Source organism: Trichoderma gamsii, assembly GCF_001481775.2.
Source record: "Trichoderma gamsii strain T6085 chromosome Unknown Scaffold_7.2, whole genome shotgun sequence".
Lineage (NCBI taxonomy): Eukaryota > Fungi > Ascomycota > Sordariomycetes > Hypocreales > Hypocreaceae > Trichoderma > Trichoderma gamsii.
This window is the reverse complement of record NW_020171344.1, coordinates 254,686-281,080: the sequence shown is the minus strand read 5'-3', so window position 1 is coordinate 281,080 and position 26,395 is coordinate 254,686. Positions and strand designations below refer to the sequence as shown.

Below are 26,395 nucleotides of genomic sequence, written 5' to 3'. Positions count from 1 at the left end.
CAATGTTTTATATACTTGTAGCTAGATATTTCCCCCTTGAACTATGTGTACAATAGATGCCGTCTTCAATTATACAATGTCATGATGATATTTTCCCTTCAATGTTGTACACTCCGCTTTCCTTTTTCTAAGCCTTCATGGCCCGTTCTATTTTGAATTGGCACAGCGAATATTCGTCCATCCGCCGGCCCACCTTCATCAGCTCTGTCCAAGCATCGCTGTATCGTCCCTTGGCCCACTCCTGGAATCCTTTCTGAAGCTGCTGTCCGGGCAGAGCATTGTATGTGATGCCGAGTCTATATAGATCGAGTTAGCAATGCGACGAATTGACTGGAAGCATAGGAGGAGAGGAGCTGTACTCACGTCATGGCATCTGGCTCTGACCCGACAACGGACGCCATATTCATAATCAGATTTCGAACCTCTTTTTCGTTTCCATTTCCTGCTATAGCGCCGATATACGCGTTGTAAACGCTGGGCGGTACGTCCAAATCCATTCTTTCAATCTTTTGCCAAACCTCTCGGGCCTGCTTGTGTCCGCCGCTTTTCCTCTCCAGCGTCCAGAACATTGCCTGTAAAGTAGCATATGAGGGACCCTCTCTGGACTGTGTGATTTGAGTCCAGTAGTCCAGCGCTATTAGTGGCTGGCCGCAGCCTGTGTATGCCAGCATCAACGCAGTGTATAGCTTCGTCGACGGCTGTAGCGTGACATCCATCTTCAGCATATTGTGTACCATCTCCAAACCCTCTTCGTCGGGATATCGAGCAAAGCCTTCTAGACATGTGATGTAGGTGTCTACTGTAGGATGGTAAGATTTGTTTCGGTGTGCCCGCATATGCCCAAAGACTTGTGAAGCCATATCTGGGCGTCTTCGCTCGAAAAATGCATTCATTAGTGATACCCGCCGCTCGAAACTGGTATCTTGGAAGAATTGTTGAAGAAGCTGATACGCGGCCCAGGCTCGGTTTGTGCTCGTGTTGCGGTCGAGGCAAAAGGAGACAAAGGCGTTTTGCACAGTCTCTCGCTCGGATTCGCTGTATAAGAAGGAGTAAATAGAGAGGATGTCCATGACATCAAAATGCTGGTCATTCTCGAGGAATCTCAAGCAGAGTGCGCCGACAGTGTCTGGCTCAAGCCGCATTTGATCCTCTTCAACGGATTCAAGAACTGATGAAATAAACTTGAAATCGGGCTGTTTCTGCGCTGCCAATGCCACCAGATACTCATTAACAGCCAAGCGGAATTCTCCAAAAAGGTGAGGTTTGGCTTCATTAGCCCAAGGCTGTACATATCTTGCTTGATTGTATGCCTCTCGTGCCCCCATCAAGTTATCGGTTTTGAGTCGCAGATTTAGCAAAATGAGATGTGTTTCTCCGTTGGGAGCAAGGCCTCTTTTGGCGGCGAGCGCAAGGATATCTTCACCCAGAGCCGCATCTCGCTGTTCAACAGCAACTCTGAGAAGCCCGTTGATTATGTGAATGTCCGGAGCTATCTCTCCACTGCTGTCGACCATATGCGACAACATGGTGTCCACTTCACCAAGGCTCCCTCTGGTAATGAGTATTGCTTGAAGCAATGCGCCCCAATATTTTTTCCATGGCTGCGATTCGCCGAGCTTGAGGAACAGTGAAGTCGCCCACTCTTGAAGGTTGTTGCGCATGGCAAAGGGCGCCAGGATACGGTATACTTGGGCCTGTATGTTGCCATTCATGAGTGGTTTGTTGAGCCAGTACTTGGTTTCGGTGACGCGATCTCGTTCGGCAAAAAACCTGACCACGATATACTGAATTCTGGCATTGTATGGCAAATTGTGGGTTTCCGCATATTCAACTAGCTTCACCAGCTCGGCTTCGTGTCCTTCTCTTGCCAGCCCATTTGCTACGACTTCCAAGAGTCGCTCTCCCTGGTTTATGGAGTTGAAATAATCTGGCTGTTCCCATTTATCATATAGCATCTGTACGGCTTCAAGTGATCCGCCATATAAGCTCATAGCATTGACAAGACATGCCCACTGGTGCACCACGGGATTGGGTTTCCTGCTGGGAAAGTTCCCTGCAGCCCACACGGAATGCAAAGACTTTGCCAAATCAAGATGATGCTGCGTTCGCTCGATTGGATCGATCTCAAGGAGGACTTGCCTCGCCATCGCTAGGTGAACGGCGCCGAGTCTTCTATCCTTTTCCTCGGTGTTTTCCCTATTTTCCGGATCTGCGAGATACTCTAATAATCGGCGGCACTGCAGAGCTTGTGTGCTGTTGAAAGGCATCTTGGTGTTGATTTTGGATTGCATCAACTTCTTCCACGCTTCCAGCAGTTCAAGCCGCGGTTGCGGCCTGACATTGTCGAGCATGCGACTCCTCCACACCATGATTTGCAGCCATCCCGGCTCGTACTCGGGCTGTCTGATCTCCCGCGGGGCTTTTTTCTGGAGCAAGCCGCCGAGAAACGTTCGCTGGAAGTTGGCATGTGTTATTGGCCTCTGTGCAATTGGTCTTCGTCGAGCCGGAGCCGCGTACAAAGCGCAGGATGGCGCCGTCCTCGCTTGGCAGACAAGTAGTCGCCTGCCATGACGGGCCAGGTTTGCCCTCATGGTTTGACTATGTCTTTGTTACAATGCGCCCGGGGGGCTGTCAGCAGTCAATTGGGGCAGATTGGCCATTGAGATGCTCACTGGATCATATTTGAGACAGGCGAGTTGCACAGGTTGCGCAAAGGCAGCTGATTCGATTCCACCACGCCTCTTGAAGCTATAGACTTCATCACCAACTATTCACACATTTGCGAATCGCGGTTGGATGGGGCTTTTTGCCGCAGTTTCTCCGGTGGCGTTTGCATCGTCGAGCGCTATCGATAAGACGCTGGCTCACCCCGCCCCCACGGCTTCGGCTTTATGCGATAGATCTTGATTCGAGTTCCATCTATTCGAATAGCAGGCCAATATTTGATGATGAATTATCGGTGTCAAAGATCTAATTAATCACTTTTACTTCAAAAAATGACTGTGACACTTATAAATTCTTCCGGACGCATCCAGTAGGTAGGACTTAATGGCTAAAAAGGCTGCTTCTAAGCTGTTATACCGGAGTGACATGGGAATCGAGCATTGGATTTCTGCTATGAGTTTATAACAAGTTTCAAGCCAGCATCTCGCCTAACAAGGTCCATCTCATTAGACTTGCAGCAGTATAATGAGCATTTTCTCACATACGACTTTAGGTTGTTATACCCGACATAACTGCCGCTTAGAGGAGGGGAAGTATAACTGGGCCTGGCAATAACAGCGCAATGGGGAATCTTACCCGCTGGAGTTTAGTATGATTGGGCGGACGCTGCCGCCGGCTCGCTGGCTGTCAGCACATTATCTGCGATTGTAGCCGGTAGAACTTTTGGTTAACAGTTCTAGCAGTGCTACCGGAGATAGCATGAATCGGTAGCTAAGGCCATTCGGCGTTTATCAGAGCCTTTGTTATAGTATCGGCGAAACTGCAATATGTCGTAATCAAGTGCAAGCAATAGACGTAAAGCAATGCGGATGATATGCCGTGGGGGAAGCCGCCCCGCGAATTTGCCTGAACATGGGGCTCCACTCATCTCTCTTATATATTGAAGATGCCTCATACATTCTCATCCTTCAGTGATCCCATACCCCGTAACAAGCTCACGAAAGTTCAACGAAGCAAAATGGCTGCTCCCAAGTCTCGACTTATCCTTGGTCTCATGACCTTTTACCAGACTCCGACCACCAGTGGCAGAGTCACCGACTTGGACACCTTCCAAAAGGCACTGGACCTTTTGCAGGCTCGCGGATACAATGAGATTGACACGGCGCGAATGTATGGCGAGGGGACCCAAGAAGGCTTCACAGGCCAGACAAGCTGGAAGAAGAATGGCTTCACTTTGGCGACCAAGGTCATTTATCCTAGAAATTACGGCGACAACACAGCAGACAAGGTTGTCGCATCCGTCGAGAAGAGCTTGAAGGAGCTGGGAACCGACAAAGTTGATGTAAGTCGAATATGGCGCAACTATTCTGTTTAGTTCATTCTCCCTCTTCTTCCTATAACCCAGTACTGCAAGGCAGTGGCTTAAGCTAATCATGACGGCGTAGATTCTGTACCTTCACAAGCCAGACCGCGCAACACCCTTTGCTGAGACGCTTGAGGCAGTGGACAAGCTTCACAAGGCTGGCAAATTCAACAAGCTCGGTCTCAGTAACTTTACGGCTTTCGAAGTAGCCGAGGTCGTGCTGACATGCAAGTACAACGGCTGGGTTCGCCCTTCGGTTTTCCAGGCCATGTACAACGCCATTACTCGAAACATTGAGCCCGAGCTGGTCGTGGCCTGCCGTCGCTACGGCCTCGACATCGTCGTGTACAACCCTCTTGCTGCTGGCCTCTTTTCTGGAAAGATCAAGTCCAAGGATTTCGTTCCCGACACTGGACGTCACGCTGGCAACACGCCCATGGGAGCAATCTCTCGAGGTAGATACTTCCGAGACAGCACATTTGAGGCGCTGCGCATCGTCGAGGAGGCTGCTGAAAAGACAGGCTTGACGTTGATTGAGGTGGCCATGCGATGGCTCGTCCACCACTCGGCGCTCAAGATCAAGGACGGAAACGATGGCATCATTATTGGCGTTTCGAGCTTGGCGCAGCTGGAGAACAATATTGATAACTTTGAAAAGGGCCCCCTGCCCGAGGAGGTGGTGCAGGCGCTGGACCAGGCCTGGCTGCTCTGCAAGGCCGAGTCCGTCAACTACTGGCACGGCGACTTGGAGTACAAGTATGATCCTCAGCAGGTGCTGTTTGGACAAGGAGCGAAATAAATGGCTTTTGCGGGTGATGGAATGGCGTGATGGCGGCCTTGCTGATAACGGCCTTGGCTTTGGGTCTGGTTGGATGTGCTTGGGCAGATGATCTGGCCATGCGTAACCAAGAGGATTTATTCTGTGAACTTGTGAAAGTTTTGATGTAGACAAAAAGGCCTTATAGGACTTGTATAAGACATGACCACAATTCTGCCCTGCCGTAGTGCATACTGTATGCATATACTTTGACCTGGGCTCTGAACTGTCATCTCTCTATTTCATCGTTTGTATAGAAAAGAATTTGGTTCATCAATCTGATCTCTCAAATAAAGAGCGTAGAATCCTATGCGCGATAAAGTCACCCCGGGACAACATGAGCTGCGTCCTCGTGATGGCTCCCAGGCCAGGCTGCCTACGTGGAGCTCCAAGAAGCGCATCAGCAGCCTCTGACAGCCTCCAGTGCTACGTTAGCGCATCTCGTAGGCTGGCCGCCCGGAGATTCTGGGGGCCTCAAGGGGTCTTCTAGTGGCTGCAACCCACTGTAAGGGCCGTAAGGCGAAGCCTGCATGTCAGCAATGACGGCATCCATGCACTTTGGCAGCCGCCGTCCTTTTTATTCTAATTCGCGGCTATTGACCTTCATCTCGGCCAACAAGCACCAATTCCCCTGTGTTTTAAAAGCCGTAACATCTCGCCGTTGCCAAGCCCCCTCGATCCGCGCCACAATTGCCAATTCTCCATCTAGTGAAGATCCGAATCTCCAGACTCCGAATTTTTCTGGTTCCCGCAACGCTGGCCTTTTCTCCTTGTTAGAGAAAAAGAACCAAAAAGAGAAGCGTTCCAAAGTAACGACTCCTAGCCGTCTCACTCGAGATAGCCACATGCTCCCGCAACAGCCAACGTCCCCGCGACGCTCGCGCCAATTAAAGTACTGCTGGAGGCCCTCGTCCCAATACGAGCCGTCCGAACGCCGTTTTCGCTCTTGAACGGCAGGCTGACAGCCAACGAAGACGGCGACGATCTTTGACCCTTTTGTGTCGACGCAACGGCCATGGGCTCGGATAATCGTCGACCCGGCCTCTTTCGTGAGACGACCGCCGATGGCCGCTCCAGCGAGCCCCTGCTCTCCAGACCCGACTCTTTTGAAGAGGCAGACTTGGGCGACAAGGACGTCGAGCGAGGCCGATCGTCACGATCCTCAGGCGACGGACAGGTTGTTGGAGCGTCCAACTCCAACTCCACCTCCAACTCGGGCACCATGTACGAACCACTCTCGCGACCAGCGACAATGTCTCGGCGCTCGACGATGCGCAGCCGCAGCCCGGGCGAATTGGCCGCCAGCTCGGCGCGCAAAAAGTACACGTACGCGGCCTTCTTCCTCGTGCTCAGCCTGGTGGCCTTTTGCGTGCAGACGGAGCTGAGCGCGCACATCCAGGGCGACCTGGGCTGGGACAAGGCCTACTGCATGATGTTCTTCACGCACGGCTCGTGGGTGCTGATGTGGCCGGTCCAGCTGCTCATCCTGCGCCTGCAGAAGCGCGACATGCCGTGGGACGCCTTCTGGCGCCGCCACCTGCAGCTGGTCAAGTCGACGGCCCTCATGGTCGAGCTGCAGACGCTCGACGTCTTTGGCCTGCAGCGGCCCGCGGCAAAGTCGGTGCGGTACGTGGCCCGAACCACGGCCTTCATCACCACCGCCCTGACCGTGGCGGGCTTGAGCTGGTACGTCGCCGTCAGCCTCACCACGCCGTCCGACCTCACCGCCATTTACAACTGCTCGGCCTTCTTCGCCTATGCCTTTTCCGTGCCTCTGCTCAAGGAGCCGCTGCGCCTGGACAAGTCGGTCGCCGTCATCATCGCCATCATTGGCGTTCTGGTCGTGGCTTATGGCGACACTGGCGGCCAATCCGCCGAGGGCGAGGGCGTGACTGAGGGGGGAGAGGGCGTGGATGTAGAAGCAGGCAACCGCTTTGTGGGCAACATTGTCATTGGCGTTGGCTCCGTGCTGTACGGCCTCTACGAGGTTTTGTACAAGCGCTTTGCCTGCCCCCCCGACGGCGTCTCTCCTGGCCGGGGTATGATTTTCGCAAACACGTTTGGCTCCTGCATCGGGCTCTTCACCTTGAGCGTGCTCTGGATCCCGCTGCCGCTCCTGCACTGGACGGGGCTGGAGATTTTCGAGCTTCCAAACGCCTCGACGTGCTGGCTCATCCTGTGTGCCGTGCTCGCCAATGCCACTTTCAGCGCCTCGTTTCTCATCCTCATTTCTCTTACGTCTCCCGTGCTGTCGTCTGTCGCGGCTCTACTTACAATCTTCATCGTAGCTCTTGCGGACTGGTTCATCACCGGGCAGCCATTGAGCCCTGCGGCGATAATTGGTGGCTCCATGATTATCGTTGCGTTTGGCGCATTGAGCTGGAGCACGTACCGAGAGATGATGGACCACGAGATTGCCAAGCGCAAGGTGGATTTGGCGGACAGCGACGAAGATGGCGATTTGAGCAGCCATGAAGACTGAAAACCTTTTTACTCATTGTTTTGTTGAACTCCTTTTATTTCCATTTTCGTCCTTTTCCCCGGGAGACTAGCAATTTGTTTACGCGCAACCTTTCCTCTTCTAGACTTGGAGTTGCATTGGCTTTAGAGGCGTTTGTATATATATGCATTGTGGGTGGAGCATTCTTGATCTCACGGGTATGGATTATGGATTGGACATGATGGACATGCTACGGGGCGGTCAAGATAGAAGGCGGATTACCTATATACATGCCCAAGTGGCAGAAGAATCATGGGGATAAAAATGTACTGCCATTGATGGCTCTAGATAGGGAGTCAGGGGCAGCTATAGACTGGCATATGGAATACATCTTTATGTTAAGTACGATGAACTCTCATGTGTCCAACACTGCTAAGCCATTTACTCATCTTTGACCGGATTACTACTTACAACTACCTGGATCAGGTAATTACTGTTTACAATACCGACGGCACCGATCATACCGAGAGACAGCCGATGGGACTGTCATGCAGCTGCGTTTCCATGGCCTTCTTCCCCTTATTTTGCTTTTTGTATCTTATGTATCTTTACTCGGCGGAACATTTCTTTTCTTTTCGTTATTTATTTGTTTATTTTATCAAATAAGGGGACCAAGAACCCTTGTTACTAAGTACTTCCATTTACCCATCCTATTGTCAGCCTGCGTCCTGAGCCCAAATCCCGTTAACCAATGATATCAACTTTTTGACTTGTGCCCAGCTAAAAATATATGCCCGAATCCTATCAGTACCCAAACGCTACCCAAAGGCTGTCCCAAATAAGGAATCTGTTTCCGGTGCTGTCTTAACTCCGTTTCAAAGCCCCAAAGCTGCTTGTTTGTAAAGTGCAGCTTGTAAACCCATATTCCCCTAGTTGCCTAGTAATTGTTCCATAATGAATGACTCCCAAAATTCAATAGCTTGAAAAGAAAAGAAAAGAAAAGAGAAAAGAAAAAGAAAGAAAAAAAGGAGAAATCTCAATCCCCCAACGAAAGTAGCTGCTCAGGAGATAAGCATAGTATCGTCCCTGCGAACAAACTTTCCCTCCCCAGCAACTTTCCACGTCGCACCCGCCGCGAAGATGACATATCGGACAGCCTGCTCCCAGGCTTCCCTATCGATGGCATCGCCACTCTCAAAGCACTGCAGGCTGTTCCACAGTCCCAGTGGCGGCGGGTCGAATACCGCCATGACCAGCTGCGCATAGGCCGTGTTGCGCTCCATCCATAGATCCGAAATGTCCATGGCGGGGTGGCGGTAGTCGTCCTCAGCGAAGCTGGGCGCCCGGGGCACGATCTGGATGAAGAAGCGCTCGAGGGCTGGGACGCGAGGGATGAGAATGTTGTTGATGTGATTGGCGAGCGGGAAGATGGCGACGTAGGAAAAGGAGCGGATGTTGTTGTTCAGCAGGGGCTGCATGGATTCGTCGCTAGAGTCTAAGAGGGCGGGTAGGAGAGAAGGGGGCGTGTGGTGGAAGTATTCGTATGTGGTGTAGACTTTGACGGAGGATCCTTCGTTGAGCAGCATGGAATTCCATGGGCGGATGCCGAAGAGCGAGCAGTGGTTTGTTGCTGGAGTTGGTGCTCCATTCGAGGGCAGGAAATGTGATGGTGCTGCTGTCGATTCGTCGATGGTGGTGACTTTTTGTTGTTGGCGTTGGTCCGCGGGCCTCGACAGGGAGAGAATGTGAAACCGTTGACGAAAGATCCAGGCTCCAGAAAGGTTGATTGGCCGTCCCAGTAACGATGCAAGAATGGCCGGGGAGCTGATGAGATTGATAGACAGGAGATCCAGTTTGTCGAAGATGGTTTGCCAAAGCCAATCGTTTGACTGGCATTTTGAAGGAGAGTCCGAAGTTGATTCAGGGGTTATCAGACCGTTATTAAATCCTCGGCTATCCGGCGCAGGGCAATGGCTAGGGAGGATGCCCCAATTGGCGTGATGCCTAGTGTCCTCGCCAACTTCGGATTCGGGATAGTCGATGATGATGGTCAGGTTGTCCACGCAGCGTGTAAGCCCAGCACGGGTAAGGAAGCGTAGAAACTCGAGCTCTTCAACGGCGTGTAGCGGGTCCTCCCGCTCGGATGGACGGGTGATGTGTTGGAATCTCCAGACAATATCCCGGAAGAGCAATGGCAGGAGGCAGCGTCTCCAGAGGTGGCAAACAAGAGATGCACTCTTGATGTTGCCGCGGAAGTGGTCGAGATCGTCGTGCGGGTTTGTGCTGGAGCGATTTGGGGGAATATGTGCCGGATCGTCGTAATGGCGCTGGTCGGATGTGGGTGGCTCATGGAGGAAGTCAAAGATATAAAGGAGCAGCTCGCTGGGGAGCTGTGAGATTGTCGTGGGCGCCATGGCTGCAGAGTGATGCCTCGACAATGACGGTGATGGTGATGGAGCAGTAGTATCAGAGAAATGATGAGATAAAGGCGTGAATGAAGAAGTTTGATGCCAGTGGCGCTGGAGATGGAAACGGTTGAGAGTTTGAGCACAGCTTTTTCTACGAGCCAGCCTCTTCAGCCATGTAGGGGAGCCTGAGCGGAGAGCTCCAGGTCAGTCAGGCGCACAATGCACTTGCAAGATCGGCAAATAGGAAGCGAGCCAGGAGAGACAAGCCATCGCGAAGTACAGAAACCAGGCGCAGCAGGCGGCAGGGCAATGCTGGCGATGTATCTGTACAGTTACGCCTTTAGATCCCTCGGATCCTGACAGCCTGGGCGGTTGAGGTTGTGTCAAGGGTTGGGTAGAAGAGCCGTGATATGGAGCAGGGGCGGGCTCAAGTCCCTGTACATGCATACATTAGCCCGGCAGTAGGCCAGCAGTTAGCGCACCATTAGCCGCTAGGCTGCGAATAAGGCAATCCTTGCGGGGCAGAAGAATAATGAAGAGCACGGGAGGATTGCCTACTACGACGATTGGGGCATGTACAAGTAGAGATGTGGGCGGGAGGCTCTTTTGTTATGCTGTTGGTTCGTGAGCGCGTCTAACAACAATGAACGGAGGAATATGTATGGATGGAGATACTCGGTGGAGATGGAGGATGTGAGAGATTTTGAAAAAGTTTAAAGGAGATAGATGTACATGTACATTATGTGTATGTACGAGTGTATGTACGAGTGTATGTACGAGTGTATGTACGAGGTGTCTTCATGAGGTCATGAAACGCCACAAGCTCTGTGTGGCTGTTTATCACAATACTCCTTATCAATGCTGGCCTATAGAAAGTGAGACATATCAGATATATAATCCTGCCAAGGGTAGATTGCAATACTAGACTACACTTTGATATCCGATACTTGATGTAGATGCAGGTATGCATTGTCTTGCTAGATTGATCTTCGCCTCTCGTCTGTCAAGCACCAGCACTTTGTATATCAAACGCCCCCCTTGCGGGTCCACGGCCAGCCTGCAATTATTTTGGGCCATTTCCCCCGCACAAGCATCCATCGAATGAGGGGGGGCAATAAACAGGCCATGGCGATTCTAGCCTCGGCGGGGTTGGGATGTTCCGGAATCCAGCCTAGAATACAACGCTGGGCGAGGGAAGCGGAGCATTTTGGATGGTTGTGGCCCGGTATGGTGTGCAGCGTATGACGTGGGCTGAGAGACGGGAAAATCTCGACGTCTATTTCAGCGTCAAGTGCGGGCTTTTGGCTTTATTGCTTACTGTAGCTGGTTATGCTTGTGTTTCCTACATCCCAACCGCCCAGTAACTTGTTCGAGCCTGTTGCTATATTATTCCTGCAGGCTTGCTTCGGGCACTGCTCAAATACCGTGGATTTAGTCAGGGGCATGGCCCGCGGCCTGCTGCCTTAGTGCCGCACGTCGGCCGCGAGCGTCTTCTGCTCTGGCTGCAGTTCCGTTCTCCAGTTATTCTGTATCAGATATCAGATCTTGCGCTGCGCTGCGGTCCAGGCCCGCGGCTGATGTTGTTCCTTGCGCAGTCATCCTACGACGTGCGGCCTGGGTTGCTGTAGCATTCACTGCTACGATGCCCCGTTTGTGTACTGCGCGTGCTCTCGTCTCTGCCTCTGACTCTTGCGCAGATGCAACCTGGCTGCGCTTTTTGCATTTGCATGTGATATGGAGCTGTGGGCCGGCTATAACTCGCTCTGATAAGCAATGCAAGACAAAACTGCGTTGTATTTTGCAGTACATGTACTTGTACATCTGATTGGGCGCCCGTCGTATTTCGCTCTCGAGAATCATCAATGGCTGTTGCGCTGCGGGTCAGAGTGAAAATGTTGATCAAGTAGAAGGCTAAACGCTTTTGGATGGCGAGCTGTGGATCAAGCAAATCTGCCTTTTTACATACATGCTCTTCCATGTCCAATGATGAGATATAGTCCAGAGGTAGGCGGAGTTTCTCTTTGGCCCTCTCCTCACGAAAAGGTAACTGTGAGTAGCAATAGGCAGTCAGCAATAGTCCAAACGCATATTCTTGCCCCCTCGGAGTTTTTTTTTGTATTTCTCAAAATGCCAAGACAGAGCAGACTCCCAACTTGGCGTTTGGAGCCCTTGTTACTGCCATGGGCATATTTTCCACGTCAGCAAAAGAGTTATTTTTAACAACATTCACTCAAGTCTCTATCAATAGCAACACCATCTCCTCTATGGGGTCCATGGTTTACTTCACATGTTCTTACGAGTCGCCTCTCTGGCATCAGTAGGCGAGGTTACCCCATTGCCGAGCTGATTACCTTGCTACCCGTATGAGATACTTGTCCCATGCACACTGCTTTTACGGGCAACATCTACACTCCGATTTAGGGCACTCCTACTATCGAGTAGCTGCCGCTCTGCATCATGTACCTTGCACACCGGCAGTTGCCTAGAACCGCCAGGACACTGTGCTTCAGCCTGCACAAATACAACTCCAAGCGGCAATAGCATCGCCTCGTTCGGCTCTCTCGGCCCACCGACCCGGTCCACCAATCCGACCACCAAGACTGCCCAGGGCCGGGGTTGAGGAGTTGACGGGGTGGGTCTTATCTCATCTTGATCAGCCCGATTTATGGGCTGCTGGCCACCCAAGATGGTCTGTCCGTCCAAAATCCTCCAACGACCGAGCATGACAGGGCCAAGCTGACGAGGCCGCTCTCGAAGACAGGCGATTAGTATCAACGTCACCGGCCCTTTGCCTCTATTGTTCCGCGCCTAGCTTTAGCGGATTACTATGTACTGCTATCTGTATCAGGCATTCTGTGTCTTTTAGCTGCATTGACTTCTTCCAGATGAGGTTAACCATCACAAAAGTATACATGTACATAGGAGTGCCCCTGAGTAGTATGTAATTGAAATTGACCACCACCAGATAGCATCCTTGTCTGGCTCTGTCATCGGTCATTTCGAGTCCTCATTGGAAGCACTCCTGGGGATTTGCCAAGGTCGCAGCGCTAGGAATTGTCCAGCCGCTGTTTGGCGTGCAGTAGCTGGAAACAGCCTCCATCACCGATTGGTCCATTGCTGCCAGATCCCGGCTTGTTTGTACCTAGACTATGTATAATTGAGCCTTTGGCAGACAGAGCTGAAGTTTGTGAGCTGTAACTTTTTTTTTTCTCTGTGGCGTCGGCTTCCAGCTTCTCCTCGCTAATACTGCTTGCTTGCGCTTCGTATGTAGGCGTAGGGAGTACAGGTCGTCTAAAGCGCCACAGAGTTTCACGACAGGAGACGCCAAGAAGACGCGTGCTATTGCCGTTCAAAGATTGGTCCACGCCGCGATAACACCGAGGCCGAAAATGCAAGCCGTTCACATACACATGTACTTTGCTCTGCTCCTTCTCCTGGGTGGTCAACGCCGAGCCTGGGCGTCTAATTCTGGCAACCTTCTGATTTGCCTTGCTTCTTTGCCGATTTCGGCTACAACTGGGTCCTCCCCCATCATCGCCAGCTGCTACTTTGGGAGTTGGTCTGGATCCCGTCATGTATGACATGTTTCATCACGTGAACACAAGCAGATGTATAAAAGATACGGCGTGTGCCGAGAGGAATACACGTACGGTACATGTTTGTGCCTGTTGCTGGTCATTGCCAAGTCTATCCTTGATCAAGTGGCCTCTTGTAGATACTTCACAAAATAAGCTTAGTGGCCGGAACAGCAAGCCTTGGAAGACACCCTGTCGGTTTTGCCGATAGTGCCGGTTGCAATGTCGACGCTGACCGCATAAGGCAGAGCTGCTTCTCTCAAAAGTCAGGATTCCGGGGGAGGAGACAAAACTCCAGATTCACGGACCACTTACATGCTTGTATGTGCCTGTGCTTTTTTCTTTCGGTGAGCAAGACTATAGGAAAAGAAGAGACACGCCTTCTACTAGCACGCATAACTGTCTTCCATGACTCGCAATACCGAGCAAGGGGATTTTTAGCTAGTGTTTGAGGGCGAATCGTTGACCGGGTAAATGACATTGTGACAAGGAACGCTGCAGCAATCACACCCGAATCCCGCCGATGCCTGCACGTAGGTCAAGGCGCGAAAAAGACTGTGCAGTCATGTATCGATGATATGACTGGTCAACTGGATACGAATAAAGCATCGAAGATGCAATGATGGGAGATAAAAGTAGAGCATCTTTATATAGGTACTTGTATACATGCTAGGTAAGCTGATGGTAGTAGTAGCAGCGATAGTAGCAGTAGGAGTCTGACTCAACGCGGCAACTGCTTAATTCGCTTGTTCAACAGCCCAAATCTGGCAAAAATTGGATTATGTGCATCTGGGACATCTCTCAAAGTCGCAATCCAGAGGAATAGAGGTAAAATAGGGATGGGGCGCACACCCATGCTAGTCAAAAGTTGACAAAACATGAGATGGATAGACGGGCCAGTCGCAACGCTGACCGAAACGGTAAAAGATAACTTGAGCAAGGGAAAAGTAGCAGTACAAAGTCACATGACGAAAGAGCGGAGATTTAATTGCTTCTTTGCCCCTAGATTTGAATTAATCCTTGCCTGTCACTTTTTACTTTTTGTGACAACCGACTTGTATGCCTGATGTGCCAATGTGCCAAAACAACGGCTAGTAAAGCCTATTGATAATTGCGACCAGGGTTAGCTCATTATTACATGTAACCTTGGGATAGGTCCACGGTAAATTAGTTAATTTTGAACATCAGTCGTTGTATTTACCATTGTTTGTAGCTCGTATAGCCGGGGGCTCTTACGACCACTGGTTTTCAGAATTGGCAAATAACCACCTAGAAATGGAAATCTCTACATGCAAGTTTCAATAGCGTGCATGTAGCTTACGAGTGGAGCACCAGCGGCAGGCTGCCTCTTCGAACAGGCATGGAGCCTGTAAACAACAAGAGTTGAAAATGGATGTCTTTGTTCGATAACCACACTATAAGCTATAAACTACAGTTTTGAACTAGAGCTAACAAGGCGAGTCTAAGAGGCATAGGGCTGAAGTCTATCATGACAGCCAACCAACAGCGGTGATCGGCGGAAGAGCGTGGAGGTGGGTACCTGTAGATGTCAGTTTGTCAGATACAATGACAGATTCTGTTACTTTGCCCATCTCCAAATGCGTTGCTAGTCCAGTTGAATACGCAAAGGCTATACGCTCGACAAAGGATCCCGAAGATCCACCGCTCCACACATTTAGTCTGCCGTTACTGAGAATGAGGCCTTTGTATCCCATCCCATCTCTCCTTCTGTTTGCAATTTAGTCCACCACTTGAAAGTACCACAATGTCAGAAACTTCTCCTACTGCTCAGAAGCCATTGAGAATTGGCACACGAAGGTCAAACCTGGCCGTCGTGCAAGCTGAAGGCATCCGCGATAGCCTGCAAAAAGTGGCGCCTGGCCATGTCTTCGAAATTGAGTCACTCCACACTCTTGGTGACAAGGACAAGTCAACAGAGCTCTATAAGTTTGGCGCAAAGGGCTTGTGGACGGTGGAACTAGAGGAAAAGCTTACTTCTGGCCAATTAGATGTGGTCGTTCACTGTCTGAAAGGTAAACGAGCATAATCCCTCTCTGTCTTTCTCCCACACTCATAGCAATCATCTAACAGCTGGGAATAGACATGCCGACTAGGCTTCCTGAGACATGTGATCTTGCAGCTATTCCTCTGCGTGATGACCCTCGTGACGCTCTTATTGTCAAAGCTGGTCTGCCGTATACTAGTCTAAAGACACTGCCCGAAGGTGCCGTGGTTGGCACTTCATCTGTGCGGCGATCGGCCCAGCTGCGCCGTCTCTACCCTCACCTCCAGTTTGCCAACTTGCGCGGTAACGTTGAAACACGTATAGCCAAAGTGGACAATCCCGAAAGTGAGTATACGTGCATGATCATGTCTGCGTGCGGCCTCGAGCGAGTTGGCCTCCAGCACCGCATCAACCAGTACATTGGTTCAAAGGACGGAGGCATTTTGCACGCAGTCGGCCAGGGAGCGCTTGGTCTGGAGATTCGCAAGGGAGACGAGCAGGTGTTGGAGTTGCTCAACAAACTAGCCGACCAGAAATCGACTCTTGCTTGTCTCGCTGAGAGATCGCTGTTGTACACCCTTGAAGGAGGCTGTACGGTACCTATTGGCGTTGAGACGGAATGGATTGATGAAGCGCAGGGTATTCTGCAGATGAGAGGAATAGTTGTCAGCCTTGATGGTACTCAGAGCGCTCAAGACTCTGTGGATGCAACGGTGAAGACGAATGACGAGGCCAAGGCACTTGGCGAAGAGTTGGCCGCGAGACTTGTGAAAGCGGGTGCAGATGTAATTCTGAGAGAAATTAACGCCAACCGGCCAGCGAAGGAATAATGGCTTTATGTATATGTATATAGCAGTGGCATATAAATACCCCTCTCATAAAAACGCATGGACAAACCTATCTTGAGCTCTGTTACTGCCTCACCTTATAGCGTGATGTGTGGCTCTATAGCTAGTTAGCCACTCTAGCTTTATGATCTCGTCCTAGTTATTTACTAGAGTTTTATAGCCACAAGGTTTGTATAACCTCCTTCAGGACGCAACTGAGCAGTGTGACCACCTAGATTGCCGGCAAACACATGGATACACTGAGACTATATGTATTTCTAACTTTTGAGCAAGAAGGAGTGCCCTTTCAACATTAACAATCGCTCCATGTGCCTGTATATGCGTGGCTCAAGCCACAAGAGATGGCGGGTTGTCATCTTTTTGCGCCTGTCAGACATCATATAGAGCCAACTGCCCAATCACTCAGTCGTACTCCACAGTTGGATTGTAACTCGTATCTACTGCGAATGGTGGAGTTCATAATGCCGGCCATGATTCAAAAGTCGTGCTTTTGCTCGACGACCTGGTACAGCAATACTCCGGTCTCCGCTGTTTCCCGGTCTCCGATGATTGCCGGTCTCCGATATTGTAAACCTAACGCATGCTTCGTATTTCGTATTGCCATAAGAGAACCGTACATGAGAAGCTAAGGTCAGCAGGCTTATGAATAGTCCAATGTAGCTCTGAGTTGGCGACTACTTGACACTACGCGTAATATGTCATGGATCAGGTTGATTCACAAGTCAATAAGTCAACTTGGCATTGGCTAGCTGTCATTAGTGATTAGTGAGCATACTTCTTTTCGCTCCAATTTGCGGCGCCATGTCTTACATACATATTTGCGTCGTAAGTCATTGGAGCAGCTAGTGAAGGCTTAAGAACTTAATTCACGGAGAGGTTCTTGCTAGTTTCTTCAAGGGCTTATATAAGAGACGAGACCTACCTCGCAGTTCATATCAGCAATTTCTTTCTCAAATTGACTTTCAACAGCGGCAAAGGACTCTAAACAGTGGCTGATTATTCTTACTTAAAAAACCACAACTCAATTGTACCATGGCGGATAAGATTCCTACAGTTGTCGAGTCCGGCTTGCTAAACGGCGGCAAGCGCTCTGTCCTGGACTCTGAGCACGGCCCCGGCTCCACCACATTGCCTCACTACCACACTCTTTTCACAGAAGACTTCAAATTGCTCTCCGGCTCCTTATCAGTCGTTGTAGCGCCCGAGGGTGTCAAGGAAGTCGACGCCATGAAGAAATATGAGCTCAAAGTTGGAGAGTCCATGACGGTGCCGAAATCCACAGCGCACACGTTTGTTGCCGGCGATGAAGGCTGTCGATGCCTGGTGACATTCGAGCCTGCTACGGTGGATTTTGAGCGAGTTGGCCTTATTATGACAGGCCTTCAAGCAGACTCGGAGTACTCCTCATGGAGTGGAGGTTTGACCGAAGCAAACGCGCTCATGGTTTCTGTTCTTACTGAACTTACTGATTCGTATCCGTTGCTTGATAAGGATAGAGAAATGTTGCAGAAGCAGGACAAGGAAGCTCACGAAAAGTTCAAGAAGCATCTTATTGAGAAATATGCGACGGACGATATGATTAAAGCGGCTGTGGCGAAGGTTGCCGCATCTGCTTAAGATGCTATGGCTTATATACATATACCAAAGCCCACAGATCTTTTGACTTTGTGGGAAATACAGCCAATCGAAGGACAAAACGGAGGCCACGAAATTCCTAGTAAAATAATATTAGCGATTTAATGCAAAAGTCCAGGCAGACTTAAACGTGTTCCATATTGCAGGGAGCTTGCGTTACTTACAGCAAGATAAATTCACCGGACTGACTTGAAGACGGCATCATCATTTATTATTTCATGAAAATTTGCTAATGAGAGAAAAAATGGGTGAATTATTCTTGAGAATTGTAGATAGAAAATTTAGAGAAAAGCGGGAAGGTTACCTTGGGTACTGCGCTACGTTAACCATCGTGTGCGTATATGATATGCATGAGTGGAACGGCAGCTTACCGATATTTCCTCTCCACAGGCTTTACTAGCCCGGCCTTCACAAGCAAGTCTCTCGCGAAGCAGCGAGTATTGCCAGAATCTATATGAACCAATTTGACTCCGGCGTCTGCAAATCTCTGCTCAAGCGGGCCCCATTCCTCAATGCCTATGAATTTGGAGTAGATGTCTTGGAGAAAGTCGCCGATGTAAGAATTGCGTATCGATATTTCCCGCTTTTGGCTGTCCATTTCATCGCATGTAACCTCCACCAGCTGAAGGGCGGGAAATTCTTTGGAGGCTGCTGCTAGGGCTAATGCATGGAGTGCTGTGATCATTTGAGTGGGAGCACCTGGTAGAACTAAATGGCGTATAGATTTGGGGAGCCGCCCTGTGAGATGATCGAAAGGGAGATCTGATGGGATCTGGTCTCTGGGAACGTGGAAGAGGCATGTGGAATCGAGTTTCAGAGTCTCCAAGGCAGTAAAGTCTGCCAAGGAGTCTATCAACTTGCCGTTTCCTAGCCAGTTTGGCCAAGTCGCGTACATCTCCTTGTTTTCGGCGGTGAAATGGGCGTAAGAGTTCAAAACACCTCGAGCTCCATCCCATCGGTTTATAGCAATACGTCGAAGAGTGCCTTTGAGATGCGAAAAGGCGGGGACAATATCCTCAGGGAGAAACTCGTTGGGCGGGGTTTTTCTGCGGAGAGAAAGCAAGAGATGGTCCGAGAACATACGGCAGCTTCCCCTGGAGTAGAAAGAGAAATCTTCCAACATTTTGCAAGCTGACGTCAAGCTCATCAGGCCCTCGGTTGTGAGAAGTGCTGTGTCTAGGGTAATTTCCTTCAGGTTGTCAAGATGTACGTCTGCTGGAATTGGACGGAACGTACACGCAATGCGGACTCGCAGGGTACGAAGGCTTGGAACGAGCCAGGCGCCCAATTTGAACACCAAGTCCTGAGGTTCATATTCCAAGTCAAACAATGGAAACCCGTTATAGTACACCTGGGCTCCAGCCGCCCATAGGTGATGTAGCGATCCAAATGCGTAGTGCAAAGAGGGAGAGACGGCTGTCGACTCTGCGGCTTTCTTTCTCGTCACATTTTCTAATTCGACGGCAAAAAAGTTGTAAGGCGATAGGCTGCCCACATATTCCAGGTTGGGCGTGAGCAAAAAGAGCAGAATCATTAGACGCTGGCTGTGGCCGCACACGTCGCGCAGCTTGCCGCATACTTGATAGCACTCTTTGAAACGGCACAGATTGAGAGAAGGAAGATTGAACTCAATAGCAGCATCTCGGAGGACGGTTTCGTTGATCTCTGGACCAAAAGTAAACCCTGGCGGCAGACCTTCAATATCGATTTTCTTGACCAGAGGCCGCAAGTCTGGGTTGCGGCACAATGTCGAGATGAATTGAGGCAGCTGTGTTTCGTCATATTTCGTGATTGCGATATACGAGTAAAGATATGGCAGAGCAATCTGTCGGTAGCGCTTAGATGTGAGACACAGCCTTGCCAGTGTTCTTGAGAACTGCGTGTGATGCCCCGAATCTCTCCATCCCTCAGGGCGTTCACACTGCTCAATCAGATCCCCATTTATCGTCTTCCTGTCCACATGGATCCAATGACATATCAAATGGATCAGCTCTGGTGGGAGGATGTCTAAAGAGGACTTGTCTACCGGCGGTGCTTCCAATTGCCTCATCGAAGGAAGTGACGGAAAGTATGCCACGGACATGGCCGGGTAAGAAAGTCGTGCCACCGACATGATTGTGTAAGAAGGTCGCTAGCTATAACAGATCAACAAGTGTTTCTAACAGCGCGGTATTGTTGATGGTATGGGTGGCCCTATATTGCATTTTCTGGTTCCCCTTTTGCGCGATACTGTTCACACGCACATATATATATGATCAACGAGAGATTTCGTCATGTTTTTGTTTAAGAGTTTGAGGCATCAAGAAGGTTAGGCGTAACTCCCCCGCAGCATTCGGCTGTGGCTTTTGTTGTCGCCACTTTGGGGAAAGTAATGCGCGTAGAAGTGATAATGACGGCATCATCTTGCAATAGACGACCTTTCAGCTTTTCATTCATTTAAGCGGATTTTGCGGAAGTTAATGGATATATGTATTTGAACAGCCTCGTGTGGCACATTCGGGACCATGCGCGCATCTTCGCTTGTGCTCCGGTTGTAGCGGGAATCTGCGTATAAGCGAGAGCCGGCTCGCAGTAATATTTACGTGTGCCGATACCCCATAGTTCATCATAAACCTTTATTTTATTTTATTTTTGGTTTCACTGGTCCAATGATGCATCATTGTATATTCAATTTCTCTATTTTCTCAATAAAGAGCATGAAACTGGGGCTTATTACGACCATTAAAGACGAGGGGCTCGACTAGGCTTTTTACGCAGTAGATTGTGTTAATAAGAGAAAGAGTAAAATTGCAGTGGAATCTTTGATAGCATGGGTGGATTAAATCCAATAATGAAATTCACACTAGAATACAAGCAGTATACCAAATTCTGGCTGTTTAGATTACAGGCGGCCTTTACTTGAGCCACACAGAACTTGTTGGATTATCAAGTCAACAAGAATAAGAGGATCTCGGTACTGTGGCGAGAGATTTGTCTCTTGAAGTTTAGATTCTTCAGTAGTTGTATCTTACTTTTTTCAGTTCACTCCTATGTTTCTATCTTTGAGACTACTTTGTCATATAATGTCATTGTTATGGAGCAGTGGCTCTATGAGTAGTGACTAATGCACTTAGCCACGATTTCTAAGCCACCAGTGAAGCATCCCTGATAGTCGTGAATCGCCATTCCCCAAAGATTGCTCCGTTACCATGATAATGGCTTCCTACGAGGACTAATGGCCATAGAAGGCCTTGTAAGCAATAAAACGAAGGATGCATCATATGTAGTGTTTGGTTGTAGGCGCCGTAAATGGATTCAGACCTTGCAATAAAATCCCAAGCTTGTGATAGTGCTCTCAATAAGCTTGGTGATAATTTTCTCCTGTCACTAGCTTTTGCTGATGCAGCTAATTATGATATGCTCAATAATCTTGTGACTTAGATAGATGAATATTTCTGGCCTACTCTTTAAGAGCAGTACGGAGTCGAGGATAATCCAAATGGTACTGGAGAGAGAATTACTTGGCACTATCATGCCTCCAAAGGCAGCTTTAAAGCAGGATAGGATATAGAGGAGGTTGTTGTTTCTTCCTACACGGCACTCAACTAAACTTGGCTTTCCGAAAAAGGCATATTGAAATAAAGCTGCCCACAGGTATAGCGCACCGCGCCAGGCCATTGCTTAGCTGTTCTGCTATTTCACTCCAGGACTAAAACATCGTAAGACATAGACACTGTTAAGCAGCTACAAATTTCATCAACGACAATTTTGTAACGTGTCATTAATCGAATGAACAAAGCCGTGAATGTGAATAATTGCGAGTAGCATGTTTATTTGCATATGCTGCTGGCAAAAACGCAGCTAGATTATGAGAGTATCTTACTCCGTGGTGCCTAACAAGGTCCACTCAATTCACAATAACTCTTCAGTGGTGGAAACAAAGATAATTCACGAGAAAGACAAGGCAGTACTTAGACAAAACGTATTTAACCAGATATAGCCTGCTAATATCTGCGACTGTGGAAAGATTGGCGTCAAGTTTCGTTTCTATACTTTTACTATCAAGAAATATTTCTATAGCTACCGAATGTCTTTCATACTATACTTTTTAGGTTATACCTATAGCAGTAATCTTGCGTTTTATTACCAATTCATTGCGTGCTCCGCATATACGGCTTTGAGGATTCTTATTATTCACGGTTGAAGATAAGCCTTGTATTTGAATTACTTCTATCTATGCGGAGCCCCATGAACGGCAATCTATTGGACAGTGATGGTCCTCAAAGCATTGGAGATTGTAGATTCATGCTTAAAATCCTTCTGATGTTAAACGTAAATACTTGCCGTAAAATTCACCAATGTGTAGCCGCGCCAGCCTATTTAGGCAAGATGCAGCGGTTACGGCGGCATCGTGACGCATTGATGTCAATTTATTATCTTTTAACTAGGTTGATATAGGCATAATGGATGTATGATTTTTTTACAGTGTTGAAGGTACCACAGTGGCCCTCTGTGTTCTCTTCAAAAGAACTGACTTCTGCCGCGTGAAGACAGGCAAGGCAATAGCTCGGGGACTGAGTCATCGCGCAATTAACTATCTAGTCTTGAGAACTCAGTTGCCAGAATCATCACTGGCCTCGTTGACAATAGAGTTGAAGAGGCTGCCATTGACAAAATTGGAGAATAGGAGCCCATGTCTATCCCTCGGAGCAATGAGCACACTTAGAGGCACCATGCTCATGTTATCTCTCAATGGTTCTCCATTAGAAGCCAGAATATTTGCCTCTGATGTCAAAAGCTTATTAATTCTTTCTCCATCTCAATACAAGAGAGCTTAATATTGAACTGACCCATCTGATAACGGCCGTACTGGATCCTCGGCTTCGGATCTTTAACCTGGCTGAGACTAAAGCCTCGGCCGCTGATCGTCGCATACCATCGGCGTCTAAAGTATTGGAGAAGAAATACTCCTGCAGGAGTGAAGCCGAATTTAGGCGTATTTCTGGTGGCATCGGTGTCGCGTCTATCGGCGTTGCTTCCTGCCGATGGCGGTATTCAGCTTAGTGTCGCTACACGTTTTCCAGTTATGGCAACATAGCATTACGCTGAAGTTTCACGTAACGCTTTCACAGTTCTTGTAACTCACGCCCTAATAAGTGGCATAGAAGTGGGAGGTGGTAGGCAACCTGATAGAAATCGAAATTCGTAGAAAGGCATCGGACTTCAACTAAGTCCGCTATCAACAAGATGTTCTCTTGTTTTGTCAAATACGAAGGTAAAGAATGAACATATAAATTGAGGCACAGTATATGGTAAACTATTAGATGAGCCGTTGAACAACTTGTTTCTATCTATCCTGCGAAGTGCACTTCGATCCTATCGTTGACCGCAACTTAAGTGCTATAAGTTGTAACCTACTTGCTAAGACTTTAGGTTATAGAGTTGGAAATCAAGGTTTCAAGTAAAATAGAGCGAGAGCTGATCAATTTTCGTCGCGCCCTGTGATATGTCAAATGCAGCCCCTCTGCTCTAGACTGCAAAACACGGGTTAATAATTGACTTTGAAATATCTAGTGTTGGCGGCAACAACTTGATCAAGACTCTTACTATACTAGATATAGTTAACACCATGCTATTTCTGGTAACAATACTCAGAGTCGATAAATCTGAAAATTGAAAATGAAAAGGCATATCTCGGACTCGGATGTCTTATAATCCAGCCGTATAAATGACGCTATTGGCGTCGGAGATAGTATGTAATAACTCCGGCCTCGGGCGAAGCATTCTCATCCGTACGGAGTAAGAAAATAGCGAAACTGAAAACTTAAATATCAGCGGCGTTCTCCGTACGATAGAATCAATAGTCATTTAGCGCGCGGTCAATGACCTCTTGTTTCTAGGACTCTAAAGAGTGACAGGTAAGACATCGGACCGGTGAGAAAACGTGATAAATCTGACAGGACATTTCTCTGCCGTGTTGTGGCATTTTACTTTAAGAGAAAGTAGGTATTGGAAGTTCGGAACAGCATCTCGGCAGAGCATCTATAGCATTTAATAATTTAATAATTGGAGATGACATATCATTCGATCTATTAATGCGGAGGATATAGGATATACCCAGCTTGTGGGTCGAGTTCTGTATAGCTTCATGAAGTTGGCCGACGCCACGCCAAGCTGAGAAATCCTCTTCAGTGAATCGGAGTGTAAATTTCGCCATTACGTCTAAGACTAAGATAATACAACTATTATAATGTCATTAGCGAGAGGAAAAAATGCTAGATGAGTGCAAGCAACGTTGCATATTGTAGTCTTGTTGAGTAGAGTGGTTTCGCAAGTAAAAGAACACTTCAACTATCGCGAGTTGGTAGACTAGGTGCCAATGTGGATGTTTACAGCCCTGGCATAGTAGACTTCTATTATAAGCTTGTTATTTCTAAACACTATGTTGTTCGTTCAAGACACTACAATCCGCCTTGTCAAGTCTTTGGCAACCCACTCTTGATAAATCAGCCTAACATCTGAGATAGTCTCTCAGCTTCTTCATCGCACTATGCTACTATTATTAAGCTGTCAAAGCTGAAAAGCACCACGGCCCCCCCACAGAACAAGCGTCTTATAGCGTGCTTGGCGGTTTTTGCTGCCGTAACGAGCATAGTGTCGCAACAGATTTCCCCAATCATCTCACCGGATGCCAGCCATCGGCGTTCGGCTTGGCATCCGGTCCGTATCGGCAGCTCCACTTCATGTCAACGCCCTTTGGCCATCGCCAGCTAAAAGCGATGCAGTCGGCTTATGATTCTATCTTGAACAAGCAGAGTCGGATTCTATTGCTTGTATTGGACCAACACTGTGAGGTGAACAACCATGAAGGTTCGGAAGTTAACCGTGTGCCATACATGCAGAGCGAGGAAACTAGGGGTGAGTTGTCTCAATTTCCTTTGGTCTCACGATACTCTTGGATCATCTGTCATCTTACATCTTGCATCTCGGAAATATTAACTAAATCTGGTATTTCCAGTGTGATGGGAAACGCCCAGCATGCTCTCAGTGCACAGGAACGAAGATCAAATGTGGAGGATATCAATATGATCTCGTCTTTGTACCGTCCTCGCTATCCATAGGGCCATCGACAAAGTCCAAGGTGCGGAAGGATGGGAAAGCCGGAAAGAAGCGAGACGAGTGTACAAAGCACCAAAACCTAGTTTCTACGGACAGGCTCGACGAAACGACTCAAGCAGCCAGGCCAGTAGCGAGATATGAGACGGCTGTAGTGTGGCCGTCGCTGGCGTGGCCCTTTCAAGATATCATCTCCCTAGTTGTGCAGAACTTTTCACCAGCCATGATTCCCAGCACTTCAGCTTTCTTGAACTGGGATGTGGATATTTTCCCTCGAGTTTGCGGAGCATGGATTGAGCTTCTGCCTGTGTTGTCAATGACTCGGCGGTATGAGATGACTCTGTCTTCATCCGTCAAGGCCCTGGGCGTCTCCATCTTGTCTAGAGGCCGCAACGGAATAGCGCCGATTTCAGATGCTCTAGCTGCACACTGCTCCGCACTGAACTCGCTTCATGACAGTCTGCATAACATAGATACGTCCAATTCTGACGCCTTGGCGGTAGCCATCATGTGCCTAATGATCTCGGAAGTAAGTGCCGAACTCTTTTGGGCCCTGGCGCACAGTGCCATTTGATGCCAAGATGCTGATTTGGACTTTGTTTATATACTAGATGATATTGCCAACTTCCATCTCTAGTGGCACCGCTCATGCCTCTGGCTTAAGCGACCTGATTCAGCTGCATAGTCCAGAGGCATACTCATCCGGGCCGTCCCATAGGGTATTCATTGGCCTTCGTCCCGCTATTGTATGAGTCCCTTTCCTGCATCTCAGCTCTCAATTCGATTTATTGATTATCAACCGTATGGCAACAGATTATCCATGCAATTCGGAAAAAACAGCCCACATTTCTCGCTGCGCCCGAGTGGAGGACGAAGCCATTTCAATATGTCAAGGCAAACTCATTCCACGCTCTTATGACGGAGGCGACTGCGCTTCCTTCCATTCTGGTTGACATCGACGATTTAAAATACGGCTCACCCGGCTCAAACTCACCTTTTCTCGTGTTTCAGGCACTCAAAGATCTTCTCAACGCCCTGATTACTTGGAACATTACATTCCAAAGCCTTGATAATAAGCCGTCATTCCGTATTCTCAACAAAGGCGCAGAAAGACCATGCTTATGGTTTCCCGATATCACTTCAGCGAATTCGATGACACACTACTGGGCTTTCTGGATAATGTGCATCGTATATATCAGGAAGCTGAGAGATGACTATCCTGAACTTCGAGACGACGACTTTTTAATCAACGGCGAGACTCCGGAGAGTCCCATTGTTACAGAAATGGCGATTCAAATGTCGGCTTGGATATTCCAAAGCATCGAGTACTTGGTGCAAGAAGAGATGAGGCTGTTTGGAGCAATATCCACAACACTACCAACCAGAATAGCCTACCAATTCCTCCGATTCAACCATTTTTACGACTACGAGTTGATTTCTTGGTGCGAGGGATTGATTGACGGCATCAGGAATAAGGGCTACGACTATATTGCTGAGTACATAGTAGATGACGATGGAGTATAAGATTTAGGGGTGAGAAACAAT

The 26,395-nt window shown here is 48.7% G+C and overlaps 8 protein-coding genes across 8 annotated transcripts; 5 read left to right on the top strand and 3 right to left on the bottom strand.

The window, feature by feature from the left end:
• Window positions 1-127: 127 nt before the first annotated feature.
• Window positions 128-2,591, bottom strand: TGAM01_v202746 (hypothetical protein; the record flags this gene model as incomplete). Its single annotated transcript, XM_018802201.1, has 2 exons — window positions 128-296; window positions 364-2,591. The coding sequence occupies 2 exons, from the start codon at window positions 2,589-2,591 to the stop codon at window positions 128-130; spliced, it is 2,397 nt and encodes a 798-aa protein (XP_018664556.1).
• A 1,019-nt stretch (window positions 2,592-3,610) lies between these two features.
• On the top strand, window positions 3,611-4,826 carry TGAM01_v202745 (aldo/keto reductase; the record flags this gene model as incomplete). The annotated part of the gene is made up of 2 exons (XM_018802200.2): window positions 3,611-4,006; window positions 4,110-4,826. The coding sequence occupies 2 exons, from the start codon at window positions 3,611-3,613 to the stop codon at window positions 4,824-4,826; spliced, it is 1,113 nt and encodes a 370-aa protein (XP_018664555.2).
• A 3,519-nt stretch (window positions 4,827-8,345) lies between these two features.
• On the bottom strand, window positions 8,346-9,698 carry TGAM01_v202744 (F-box domain-containing protein; the record flags this gene model as incomplete). Its single annotated transcript, XM_018802198.1, has 1 exon — window positions 8,346-9,698. One exon carries the CDS (start codon window positions 9,696-9,698, stop codon window positions 8,346-8,348), a length of 1,353 nt encoding a protein of 450 aa, XP_018664553.1.
• A 5,334-nt stretch (window positions 9,699-15,032) lies between these two features.
• On the top strand, window positions 15,033-16,102 carry TGAM01_v202743 (porphobilinogen deaminase; the record flags this gene model as incomplete). Its single annotated transcript, XM_018802197.1, has 2 exons — window positions 15,033-15,300; window positions 15,369-16,102. 2 exons carry the CDS (start codon window positions 15,033-15,035, stop codon window positions 16,100-16,102), a joined length of 1,002 nt encoding a protein of 333 aa, XP_018664552.1.
• A 1,050-nt stretch (window positions 16,103-17,152) lies between these two features.
• TGAM01_v202742 (hypothetical protein) lies at window positions 17,153-17,737 on the top strand (the record flags this gene model as incomplete). Its single annotated transcript, XM_018802196.1, has 1 exon — window positions 17,153-17,737. The coding sequence occupies one exon, from the start codon at window positions 17,153-17,155 to the stop codon at window positions 17,735-17,737; it is 585 nt and encodes a 194-aa protein (XP_018664551.1).
• Window positions 17,738-17,973: 236 nt separating this feature from the next.
• Window positions 17,974-18,223, top strand: TGAM01_v202741 (hypothetical protein; the record flags this gene model as incomplete). The annotated part of the gene is made up of 2 exons (XM_024549056.1): window positions 17,974-17,987; window positions 18,127-18,223. 2 exons carry the CDS (start codon window positions 17,974-17,976, stop codon window positions 18,221-18,223), a joined length of 111 nt encoding a protein of 36 aa, XP_024406171.1.
• Window positions 18,123-19,868, bottom strand: TGAM01_v202740 (hypothetical protein; the record flags this gene model as incomplete). The annotated part of the gene is made up of 1 exon (XM_018802195.1): window positions 18,123-19,868. The coding sequence occupies one exon, from the start codon at window positions 19,866-19,868 to the stop codon at window positions 18,123-18,125; it is 1,746 nt and encodes a 581-aa protein (XP_018664550.1).
• A 4,730-nt stretch (window positions 19,869-24,598) lies between these two features.
• On the top strand, window positions 24,599-26,374 carry TGAM01_v202738 (hypothetical protein; the record flags this gene model as incomplete). The annotated part of the gene is made up of 4 exons (XM_024549055.1): window positions 24,599-24,652; window positions 24,753-25,379; window positions 25,462-25,596; window positions 25,664-26,374. The coding sequence occupies 4 exons, from the start codon at window positions 24,599-24,601 to the stop codon at window positions 26,372-26,374; spliced, it is 1,527 nt and encodes a 508-aa protein (XP_024406170.1).
• Window positions 26,375-26,395: the final 21 nt, after the last annotated feature.